This window comes from Gastrolobium bilobum, unplaced genomic scaffold, assembly GCF_033153095.1.
Source record: "Gastrolobium bilobum isolate Gb01-03AN ecotype WA unplaced genomic scaffold, APGP_CSIRO_Gbil_v1 utg39885, whole genome shotgun sequence".
Taxonomy (NCBI): Eukaryota; Viridiplantae; Streptophyta; class Magnoliopsida; order Fabales; family Fabaceae; genus Gastrolobium; species Gastrolobium bilobum.
Window position 1 is genome coordinate 7,501 of NW_026898761.1, and position 11,757 is coordinate 19,257.

Genomic DNA, 11,757 nt, shown 5'->3' on the forward strand with positions numbered 1-11,757 from the left:
ATCACATATGTGATCATTAAATCAAACTACAGGCAATAGTCCTTTTGGGATAGTCTATGGGTTTTGTCCTCTTACTCCCTTAGAACTCGCATTATTTCTAGTTCCCAAGCAGTTTAGTTCAAATGTAGATGAACATTCCAAGCATATCAAAGAATTTCATTCACAAGTTTTACCAATAATTAGGGAATTTGGTGATATTGTGCCACAAGAATTGTCACCTGAATTACCACCTGAAGGAAGTTAATGAAGATGACACAGATTCGAGGGAAAATCTTTTTCTAGCGGGGGAAGATGATGCACTCGAATTGCTAGATTTGGATTGGACTCAAATTTGGATAGCCAACTCGAAATGGGCTTCTGAGCAAGACTCGTCGCGTTGCCATAGGCATCAATAGTTTTGAGCCTATTTATAGTTTATTCCATAATTTAGGGCTTTTCAATAATCGTTAATTATTTCCCTTTTAGTTATTCTTAGATTATGTTAGAGTGTGTGTTAATTATGCGTTATCTCCTTTGATTGCACGTAAATATAGTTATTTACTTTTTTTTGTTATTTTATTTTGACTACTTAAGGCTTGGAGAACCCTATTGTTATTTGGTTCATAAAATTCAAAAAAGAGAAATAGCATTTTCTTGCAATCATTGTTTTCAGTCTTTCTTTCCGTTTAGGCAATGATTTACTGTTTCAGCAATAGTTACTGTCACGTAACTTTTTAATTCAAACACGAAAAATGAAAAGAAATATATATATATATATATATATATATATATATTGTAATCATCAATTGTAAAATTCAATGTTTTGTTAAAAACATAGTGGGTTAAAGAAAAATAACATTTTCATACATCAACATCAGACATCATAATTGGAAAATTATAAATTCTAAAACACAATGCTCTGATACCACATGTTAGTTTTATTTTTTTCACGTTAAAACATTAAATAAAAAGAACACAAATAAAGATCTTAAGAATTCATGATTTTCACATTGTTATGTTTATGTCAAGATGCACTCATATTTGTCCATGATCGCGGAAGATTATTTGTTCTTCAAATGCTCTTTCTTGAAACCTTTTTCAATCTCTTTACCCTCTTTAATGCGCTCTCCCTTGTTGATGGAACACTTGAGGCGTCTCTAATGATCAGAGAATGAATGAACAAATTTATATCTTTTATATAAATTTTGTATCCAAAAGATGTGACTCTTCAGATCCAATGGATATGACTACTCCCATCAAGCACTCGAGAAATCTCTTCCCAAAAGTCATTTGCTAATGATCATTTAGCTCCTTCATTAATTATTAAATCATATGCATTTATCACAAACACATAAGACATTTCTTACATACTCTTGTCAAATGTGTACCTCAAAATGACCAGTTTTCTTATATTCAAACAACACCATATGACCAGGATCTAATGAGTAATATGTAGCAAATTATTTCCAACCCTTTTCAAGCCAAATGTCACAATCATATATACTGAAAAATACTTCACATTCAGTGTCATCTGGAGGCGGGAGAAACAATGGGTTTGACATGTCACCACCATATTTCCTAATGAAACTTTTTGGAATCTTCTTCAAAAAACTTTCTGTTAGAACGTATAGTTAAAGGAACATCAATTAAAGTGCCACTGTTTGATATATTTTTTATCCAAATACAACATGAACAATCAGTGGCGGAGCCACGAACAAGCCCGGGCCTAAATTTTAATAAATTGTACTTACTATATATAATTATATAATTAATTATTATTTGGTCCAGATTAAAATTATAATTTGGTCTGGGGTAAAAATTAAAATATATTAAGTGAGAGTCTGAGAGATTTGGATAAATTGTATTAGGTCATGTGTTCTATTTTTATTTATATAAAAAAATTAAAATATATCTAATAAAATTAAAAAATATTATAAAAAGCCTAGTGGGCACTTTGTACAGAAAGCTATACGACAAACAAGAGCTTTTCTTTCCTTATCTCTCAGTTTCAATTTCAAATCTAGCTTTCTTCTTCCTTCGATTCTTCACATCAGCAGCGCTCTGGACCTCTGGTGGTGCCTCTTGATTATTTTAAGGTGAGGCACACTCTCTCTCTAAATATTATTATCAATTTTTACAAGATCCATGTTGGAGGCTGGAGCGTTGTTGAGCATTGTGATTCAAAATTTGCAAAATAAAAATAAAAAATGTGTGATTCAAATGCATCTGAAAATTTTGAGTATTAAAAATGAGGAACTATTGTATGATATTGGTTTATTTTTTTCTGGTTTACAGCTTGCGAAAAATCTGCAATTTTTTGTTGTATTAGTGATATATGAAATGAGGAACAACGGAACTATACGGCATCGACATGGACCTTTTAGTTTTAAAAATCTGCACTTTGGTATTAAAAATAAGGAACTATACGACACTTTTTGCATTGGCTTGATTAGGGAAATGGATTAGAGTCAATAGACACCAAGTTTATTTTTGGCCCGGGCTACAACGGGAGGCTGGCTCCGTCACTGTAAACAATACTATTTATTTGATTATTACATGTCGAAGTTTGCTACGACTGGTAACGAACTTTTTCACCAATAATTTTATGACATTTGACACACTTTTGCAGGAAAAACTGACTAGACTAAGTTCTCTATAAGTGATAGCGAACTTGGTACACTATGTGGCACACAAATAATATCATGTGTCACAAAATCATTAGCGACGAAGTTCGCTACCATTCATAGCGAACTTCGACGCCTGACAGTATGGTAAAAATACTATTTGCGTGATATTTGTGTAAAAAATTTGTCAAACAGTGACACTGTTTTATAGTTAATTTCATAAGCATAAAAGAAATATTCAAATGTACCTCATAATAAAAATCCAAAAAACAAAAAAATACAGGGAGAAAAAAATGAGATGAAGTAAAGAATGTTTACAAGTTTTCCATCTTCGAGACTTTCTCTAAGAATTATCTTGAAGAAAAGGATTGTTGTGGGGAGAGGATGGTTACTAATGGATGTTGGTGTATACTTTAATTCCAATTTCTTTGTGTGTCTGGTTACTGGCAACAACTAGTAAATTTTATTATGTGTGATTAGTTGAGTCAAATAGTAAATTTTATTGCCTTTACGAAATATTGGTCAAAATTTTGCATTACTGCGAAACTTTATTTGGTTATTTTGTCTTTTCTCCATTTAATTGGGATACATATTTTGATGTTATAGAAAATGAAAGTATGTGAAATTTATGTGCGCTATAAAAAATGATCTGGATCCCACGTATTTTTATATATGTGTTAAAAATAAAATTATCTCGTACGATACGAGAAATATTAATTTCATTAATTATTTTGACCATTTCAATGTGTTCCATTTCAAGTCTCATTCAATTGTTTTTTGTTCTAATTCTTCTTTTATTTTTTATTGTCGGCCCTACTTACAGTTGCATGCACTCACAAGCTAATCTTCCCAACTTCATCACTTCTGCGATGGGATAACTTGAGGATTCATTTAAAGGTTTAATATATCTTCTAGAATTTAAAATGATGTTGTTTTAAGATTGATAACAATGTAATTTTGTAATTTTAATTTATTTTAGTATTATATATATTAATTTTTATTATTTTAATTTTTTAATATTCCAACCCAAAACAACATTATTTTATGCTTAATAGAGATAATTTTATCTCTAGTGACTGGAAAAACATTAAACCCTTTATTTAATTGTTATTGTTATTTTTTTCAATATCTAAATAGTTATTTCTTTTTTCACAAACAAATAATAATTTATTAAAATTAATAAAATTAGGTTATTATGAATAAAACAAAAAGAAGAAGAAAAGAAATCCTACATTTTTTAATGTGGGGCATGTAATATCTGAAATAATACATTTATATCACTCTCTGTAAAAAAAAAAAAAACAATATTTTATGTTCATTAGCAGAGTTATATAATTTGAGGTGATATTTTTCTCTTTGGAAAGACATTGATATCATTAAGTATTTTTATTTTATTTTATTTTTTTGATAATTTAATGATGAACAATCATGTAATGTATAAATATAAATTTTAATTATGTCAATTATTTAAAATTTGTCTACAAGAAATATTTTTACAAATCCAAACCGGGCAAGTCAGGTAATCTATGAACCAGAAGATATATTAAAAAATGTTATTTTTTATAATTAAAATAAGTTTTAAATAAATATTTTGACATTATTAAATTTAATGTTTATTTTTCACTCATTGAATGGGGATGAGTTTGATACTTTCACATAAAAATAAGGATGAGTACTTACTTTCTACCATATTTTTTTGTCTTTTAATTTTTAATTAAATAAATTTTAAAAAATAAATTGTAATGTCGCGTGTCGATCTGGTTCATTACTCATTAATGTATCATAACAACGAGTTTATTTCCGATACAATTGATGTATGGAATGGATAGAAACAAATATAAAGATAAGAATAATGTACATTTTTTCCATATTTAATAAATGATGCACCGAATACACAGTGAAGTACTGAAAATATTTTCCATTACAACGACATACCTTAAAAGCGGAAATGTACCAACAACATTAAAATTTCATGCCGAACGATCCTCTATGATAGTTGATGCTGTACTAGAAGACTCGCGTAAGCCTCTTGTTATTACTAAAATTGTGGTGGTTATTACATAAATATCTAAATGATTTATCAATCAGTCACACGCACATCATTAAAATATCACAATTGCCAATTTTAGGCGACCAACAGAAAACAAAATATTGGCTGTGCATAAACAATTAGAATTTGGGAGTGTAGTTAATATCCACGAATTCTAAATTCGGGCATATGAAACTAGACATCTCGATTTTTACAATGATATCTTATATGCAAAATTTTGACTACAAACTAAAGAGGAAAATCGACCAAAAGTGCCATTATTTAGAAAAATATTTATTCATTGCGAATAGTATTTTTTATCAGACTGTCACGCAATATAATTTGTTTGTTATGATGGATAGCGAATTATGTTCTTCAATGATTTTTTTGACAAATGTCACATTTTCGTGGTTAAAAGCTAACTAGACAAAATTCGTTATTAGTACTAACAAATTTGGTACGTAATGTGACTACATATCACGAAATTATATACACACATAATTCATTATCAGCCATAACAAATTATATGGCGTGATAATCTAATAAAAAATAATATTCGCTTAGCACTTTGGTTGAATGAGATGTAATTTTTACGAAGGGGTATGTTTTTCTCATGTTACATGAGATAACATACCCCTCCTAGTCATACATCAAAAGTCGTGTTAGCTTTTATTTATTTTTTTACTTTTTTTTAAAGAGTAGGTCCTATATATTTTGAATCTATGGCATGAGATAGCAAGTCTCATGGTATTTCCCTTTTACGAAATATCCCTGGCAGGCACTATTCATTTCATTGTCTTCCAGTCTCCCTGTCCAGCCAGCAAACCAGCGTCCTGCTCCCTTCCATGTGCAAGTTTTTCTTCTTCAATTCTAAACATCAAAACACTAAACACTGAACATGAAACTTGTAGCCTAGATCATTGTGAACAAAACCCATAAGCCATTTTACCTTGGAAAGCTTAGAATCAAGAGATTTTCTCATCTTCCCCTTCGTGGTACTGTTCATGGCCGAAAATAAATGTTGAATTTTGGTTGATTCAAGGCTTGGAGGTTGTTCTTTTGGAGGCTTAGGACTTGGGTGAGGTAAGAAACTACATTTTTATTGGTGGATTCTTTTGAGTTTCAAGTGAGGGTTTCATGAACAATTTTTGAGAGAATGGTGAAATTGCAAGAGCATGAATGGTTGATTGAGTGTTGAAGGAATGTGTTCATGTATGGTTATAGTATGTATAAAAGCATGTGATGTTAAAAGTTTGAAAGATTCTCATGAAACCACCAATGTGCATTTCGGCCTTCATGAGTAAAAATAAGGTTCAAGTGTGTTCCATGTTGTATTAATGATGTTAAGACTCATTGTATATTGTGATATTGGTTGCGGAGTGGTTTGAACCAAGTAAAGGTTGTAAATTTTTTTGAAAACCTTCATGAACCCTATATATACCATTTTTGGCCTTCATGTAATTTTTGGGTGTGGAAATTGTATTTTGAGTTCTTTTAAAGAATGGGGAACATGTCCTAGGTGTTATTATACTAAATGGATTGATTGGTTAGTTGAGGAATTCATAAAAATGTGGTGAATGGCCTATGACACTAATTAGGCCATATGTGTCGAAAATTAGGCGAAAATGTGTTTGAATGTTGTTTAAGGGATGTGTATGACCTATGAGCTAGGTTAAGGTAATTAGACTAATTAATTAGTCATTTGAACCATGAGAACTCATAATAACCCTCTAAGATACCCTTTAGGCCATTTCTTTGGAAATAAGTAACTGAAGTTGTTTAATTCGGCATTGGCACTAATTAATAGTCATTGGGTAGTATAATGAAGGTGAACTAATTGGTAACCATTGGAAAGCATAGGAAATTGATGGAACTCCCTAGGGTGTGGTTCGGCCATGCTAGGGGAATACATGTTGAAAATAAATATAATTCATGTTGTTTTAAAGGATGTTGAAGGCCTATGGAATATCTTGGAATAGGATGAACTAAGTTGTTGGCCACTTGAAGCTTGGTATATGTTAGATGCCCTAAAATGTTTGGTTTGGCCATTGTAGGGCAAATATGTTTGAAAATTATAAAATGGTAATTGATATCTAGGAGGTACTCTTATGTCATCTCCTAGGGATCAATTATAAAACTTGAGGATTTTGAGGGAATTCAAAATTTTGACCAATGTCTCGTGAAGGTAATAAAATCTTACTATTTGACTCAACTGATCACAGATCATAAAATCTACTAGTTGTTGCCACTAAGCATACACACAGAGAGAGGGTGGAAAACAAGTAGCAACATCCATGAGTAAGCACCCTCACCCCACTCCAATCCTTTTCTTCAAGATTATTCCTGGAACAAGTCTTGCAGATGGAAAGCTTGTAAACATTCTTTCCTTCAACTCCTTTTTCTCTCCGTATATTTTCATTTTTTTTTTTTTTTGGATTTTTATTGTGAGGTACATTTGAATTTCTCTGTTATGCCTGTAACTTCATTATGCATGCTAACAGAAAGTTCTTTGCAGAAGATTCCATACAATTTCGTTAGGAAATATGGTGGTGACATGTCAAACCCAATGTTTCTCAAACCTCCAGATGGCACTGAATGGGAAGTATTTTGGACTAAACATGATGGTGATATTTGGCTTCAAAAGGGTTGGAAAGAATTTGCTACATATTACTCTCTAGATCATGGTCATTTGGTGTTGTTTGAATACAAGCAAACTTGTCATTTTGAGGTACACATATTTGACAAGAGTACCCTTGAAATAGATTATCCTCTGCATGTCTCTCAAGATGTACAGTACAACCTTGACCAGATCAGTGATGATGACTCAGTTAAAATTTTAGATGAGATACCACCATGCCATAAGACTAGACAAAAATCACCAATGCCTTCTCCTCAACCATGTAAAAAATCAAGAACTGGCGCAAGTGGAGATGTTAAGAGAAGATCCACAGAGCAAAACTTGCCTCAGCATGTCCAAACTGAAGGCACAAACTTTGAGAAGTCTAAATTTTCATCTGTAAAGAAAGAATCGGATGGTATGTATCTCATGATTGGATTATCCTTTTCATTTCATTTCATGTATTTCATGAGTTTTTGTGTTCATATTTTCATAACATACCCTTGTTCATGAAGCTTTAAACCAAGTCACAGTTAAATTCTAAGTTGGTCTTTCTTTCAAAGTATTATTTTGTTTGATCTGCATAGAAATGGTTGTAACTTTCTTCCTTAGAATCAGTTCAAGGAGAGGGAATCAATTGGCTAGACCCTCAGAGAGTTGTGGATGTTGAAAATACAACTGTTGTTACCAGAAAAGGTAAATCTTAAACATCAATGCTGTGTGACCAAGTGGTAGTTAATATCTTATTACTCCTTATGAAAAGCTAAAGTTAAAATACAAATATAGATATTTTAAAATTGTGCAGAGTGAATCCTTTAACTAAGTGGTTTTGTTGCCATGCCACAGGTGAGAAGGCTACTCACTGCCCCTTCACAAATGGAGCACTGAATGAAGCTAATAAATTTGCCTCAGAAAATCCCTTTTTCACAATCAATATTAACTCGGGAGTTAGACCGGTGAGGTTAAGTTAAGCACTGACCAAATTAAATACATATATCTGTATGGAAAATTTATACCAAGGAAGCAGCAAGCTTCTAGTTTTTGTTGTACTTACATTAACTGTTAGGTTAGGCTGTGATCTCATCATGGTGATGAAAATATAACTTGATGCAGCATGTACCAAGAGCCTTCATCAAAGAGTGCTTGAATAACAAGACGCAGATTGTGAAGTTACAATTTGGAAAGAAATTGTGGCCTGTAAAGTTGCTTGGTTATCCACGCAACAATGGCATATTGTCTAGTGGTTGGTCCCAATTTGCAGGAGAAAGTGAATTGTTAGGTGGAGAGCTTTGTGTCTTGGAGCTCATCAATAGAGAAGATGCAGTGCTTCGTGTTCATATTTTCAGAGGCCACTGTTAGACAATAAAATTGGAGCTGTTTGCATTTGTTATCTTAGCTCTTAAAGATGTATCGTTCCTCTCGAATGCGGTGGATTATGATTTGGAATGTTATTTTTGAATAAATTAAAAATATATTTGGTTGGCATTTAATGCTTGTAATTGGTTGCTAAGGATAAATAGGTTTTAATTTCGTTTATCTAAGTTAGCATAACAAATCGAGACTTAAATTACATCCTTGAAGGCTGAATTTCCATATAATTTCGTTGCCTTGAGACTCGAAAGACTTCGTTCAGTCATCTCAAAAGCTCCATATCTAGAGTTGTATTTAACCTAAAATTTCGAATTTGGTGCATAGATTCAGGTGTCTAGTTTCTGAATCCAGAGTCCTAGAATTTTCGGAAAAAGGGGCTGATCCTAATTTTTAAAAGATCAAAGGCTAAGGAAAATTTGTAATTCGTTCTCCGGGGTGTTTGGTAGGAAGTTTTAGGGGGAGTTTGGTAGATGAGAAATTTTTATTTATCCAAGAAAAATTATTACTAGAATATAGCAAGAAATATATTTTATTGGAACATTATTAAAAAACTGTTTGGTACATTCATATTTTCTCGGAAAGATGAAGTTAATTTTACTGAGTTTGTGTTTGGTTGGTTATGAAATTTTAGTGGGAATGTGAAGTTATTTTACGAAAATAACTTCATCTTTACCTTTTCATTCAAAACATAAGGTCATTTTGGTCTTCTTTTTTCCGCTTCAGTTTCCTTTTCCTGGGGAAGCCAACAATTCCATATTTTAATTGGAAATTTTCCTTCGCAACTTCAACCACATTTAACACTCAAGACCATTTTCCTGGAATGAAGTGTAGCCCAAGAAAATTTCAGAATCTCGCGTACCAAACGTGGTATAACTATTTCTCCGTCTCAGCTTTCCCATGCATTCTCATAAAAGTCGCGTACCAAACGCGCCCTTAAAAAATTTGCTTATCATTCAGATTTGCATAACAATCACAGTTTGTGTGTGAAAATGAAAAATTTTGCCATCTCATAATACCACCTAAAGGGTGGTATTCTTATTACCCCATCAAACTAAAAAGTAGGGAAAAAAGCAATGGGCATAAATATCCCTTCTCAAAAAAAGTGCCAAAAGAAAGTTAGAGAGAGTCTTCTTTGTATTTAGTCAAGGATTAGTTTGGTAACTTCATCCCATTTTTTCATCAATATTTTACCTTCAACTAAACATAGACTCAGAAAATTTAACCCAATTTTTCTGATAATATTTCGGCCCATCAAATAACTTTTTTTTCAACTTTCCCAACATATTTCTAATAATTGTATTTTCTGGTAAAAAAAAAATTCTTCTATCAAACGCTCCCTTAAGGGTTTTAAAAGACAAAAGGTTGACTTTGACTCTTACACTCATCAAATTGCATATTAAATATTAAGTTTAACTCACTTAAAATCTAATGTTTTCATTTTATCTAACTTAATAAATATTATTTTCATGACATTAAATTCCCTAAATAATTATTTTATTGCATCATAATTGAGTTTTGGCTAATTTTTGTATAATTATAATTTGGTCCTCAAACTTACCAAAATTATAATTTGAATTCAAATAGTTATATTCTTGATCCTAAATGACTTGTTTTGCATGAATTGGACTTCCATTTATAAAAATCTCATTTTTTGAGTTTTCCAATAAAATTTGTACAATAACATTTTTACCCGTTAAATTTCATTATTCATACATTTTTCATAAATGTCTAAAATCTCAAATTTTTATTTTAACCCATTTCCACCATTATTATCACCAACATAATCCTTCATTATTTGTTTTATTTGTTAGGGTTATTATAATACCTGCACTTAGGGGTGTGCAAAAAAACTGGCTCACTTGCCCTGCCATTGATCTGACCTTGACCTAACCTAAAAATACCTATTTTTTTAACTGGATTTAAATACTGACCCACTTTTATTTGGGTCATTTTTAGACTTGACTTATTTAATAATTGACTCATTAACCCAAAACTTGACCCATACCCATTATATGAAAAAGAAAATAAAATAAAAAATGACAATCTCAGTTCCTGTTTAAACTGTATTATATTTTTGGAAAACACTGTATTTTATGTATACACACACAACACACGAGATGAGTGGATATTATATGACATAAACATGACGATAATGTTCTAAAGTTTCAAATTATGTAATGATATCCACACAAGATGACCAAGGCAATAAAAAAAATTGTTACACTTGTGTGAATAAAATACACTCATTAATGTGAAAGAATTAATTGATGACTATAATCTATTATCTAACAATGATTTATACCTCTGATTAATTTACATAAAAATAATGTGTATTAGTATCTGGGAAGAAGTTTTTAACTTGTAGTTTTGATATCTGATGGTGAAAGAGGAATTGTTAAGAACTCAGAACCAACTTGTTCAGAATGCTGAAAATATTCACGAGGAAGATGATTGTTCTGATTAGTGGGTGGATTAATTGTTGCTGTTAGAGGGCTAAACATCTGATTTGAAAGTGGTGGAGAAGCAGAATTAGTATTCAGACTTTTATCATGTAAATCATCCATCCATTTACTTGTACTTCCTGCTAACTCCCTCTTCTCTCTCTTCTATTTCCTTGAGAAGAAAATCAGCCCACATATTTGCAAAGCATTGAAAGGAGAATAAGAACTTATTCAAATCTAAATTCGTGATATGAAAAACTCGTCAAAGTTGATTGAGTTAAATGTGACAAGACCAATATACAGTGCAACATTCGTAAAGAGCATATATGGATAATAAATAAATTACATGAGTTTAAAAATTAAATAAAAACTATAAAAAAATCAAATTAAAAATAGGTTTTGAAACCAAGTCAGAAATGGGTCAGGTCGGATTTGATCCGATTTTGAAACCAAGTCAGACCCACTTTAGAAATTCAATTTTGAACTAGTTCAAAAAAATTCAAACCAAGTCAGGCCTGACTTGGATCAATTTAAAGCGGGTCGGGTCAAAATACCTGATCTATAAAAACTAAGTTGGGTCGGGTCGGCACAAAAACCTGACCCGACCTGACCTATGCACACCCCTACCTGCATTCGTGGGAAATGTTCTCAAAACAGAAATATTTTTTCAGTTGCAAAATGGTTCACAGGAGTTCA

The 11,757-nt window shown here is 31.5% G+C and overlaps 1 protein-coding gene across 5 annotated transcripts; it reads left to right on the forward strand.

Annotated features, from left to right (window-relative positions):
• The first annotated feature begins 5,414 nt into the window (after window positions 1–5,414).
• LOC133283916 (B3 domain-containing transcription factor VRN1-like) lies at window positions 5,415–8,728 on the forward strand. 5 transcript variants are annotated; one of them, XM_061480843.1, is made up of 6 exons: window positions 5,415–5,715; window positions 6,855–7,004; window positions 7,148–7,667; window positions 7,862–7,945; window positions 8,096–8,205; window positions 8,363–8,728. In XM_061480843.1, the coding sequence occupies exons 2-6, from the start codon at window positions 6,927–6,929 to the stop codon at window positions 8,606–8,608; spliced, it is 1,038 nt and encodes a 345-aa protein (XP_061336827.1). In that variant the 5' UTR covers window positions 5,415–5,715; window positions 6,855–6,926; the 3' UTR covers window positions 8,609–8,728. The 5 variants fall into 5 exon arrangements, with proteins under 5 accessions (XP_061336827.1, XP_061336829.1, XP_061336828.1 ...); XM_061480845.1 differs by having other exon boundaries at window positions 7,868–7,945; XM_061480844.1 differs by having other exon boundaries at window positions 7,151–7,667.
• The last annotated feature ends 3,029 nt before the right edge of the window (window positions 8,729–11,757 follow it).

Bases quoted from the DNA above. Each gene is read 5' to 3' on its own strand.
- LOC133283916 (XM_061480843.1), top strand. From the start codon at position 6,927: ATGAGTAAGCACCCTCACCCCACTCCAATCCTTTTCTTCAAGATTATT. The intron at 7,668-7,861 runs GTATGTATCTCA...TTTCTTCCTTAG, and splicing joins TGTAAAGAAAGAATCGGATG to AATCAGTTCAAGGAGAGGGA. The intron at 7,946-8,095 runs GTAAATCTTAAA...GCCATGCCACAG, and splicing joins AACTGTTGTTACCAGAAAAG to GTGAGAAGGCTACTCACTGC.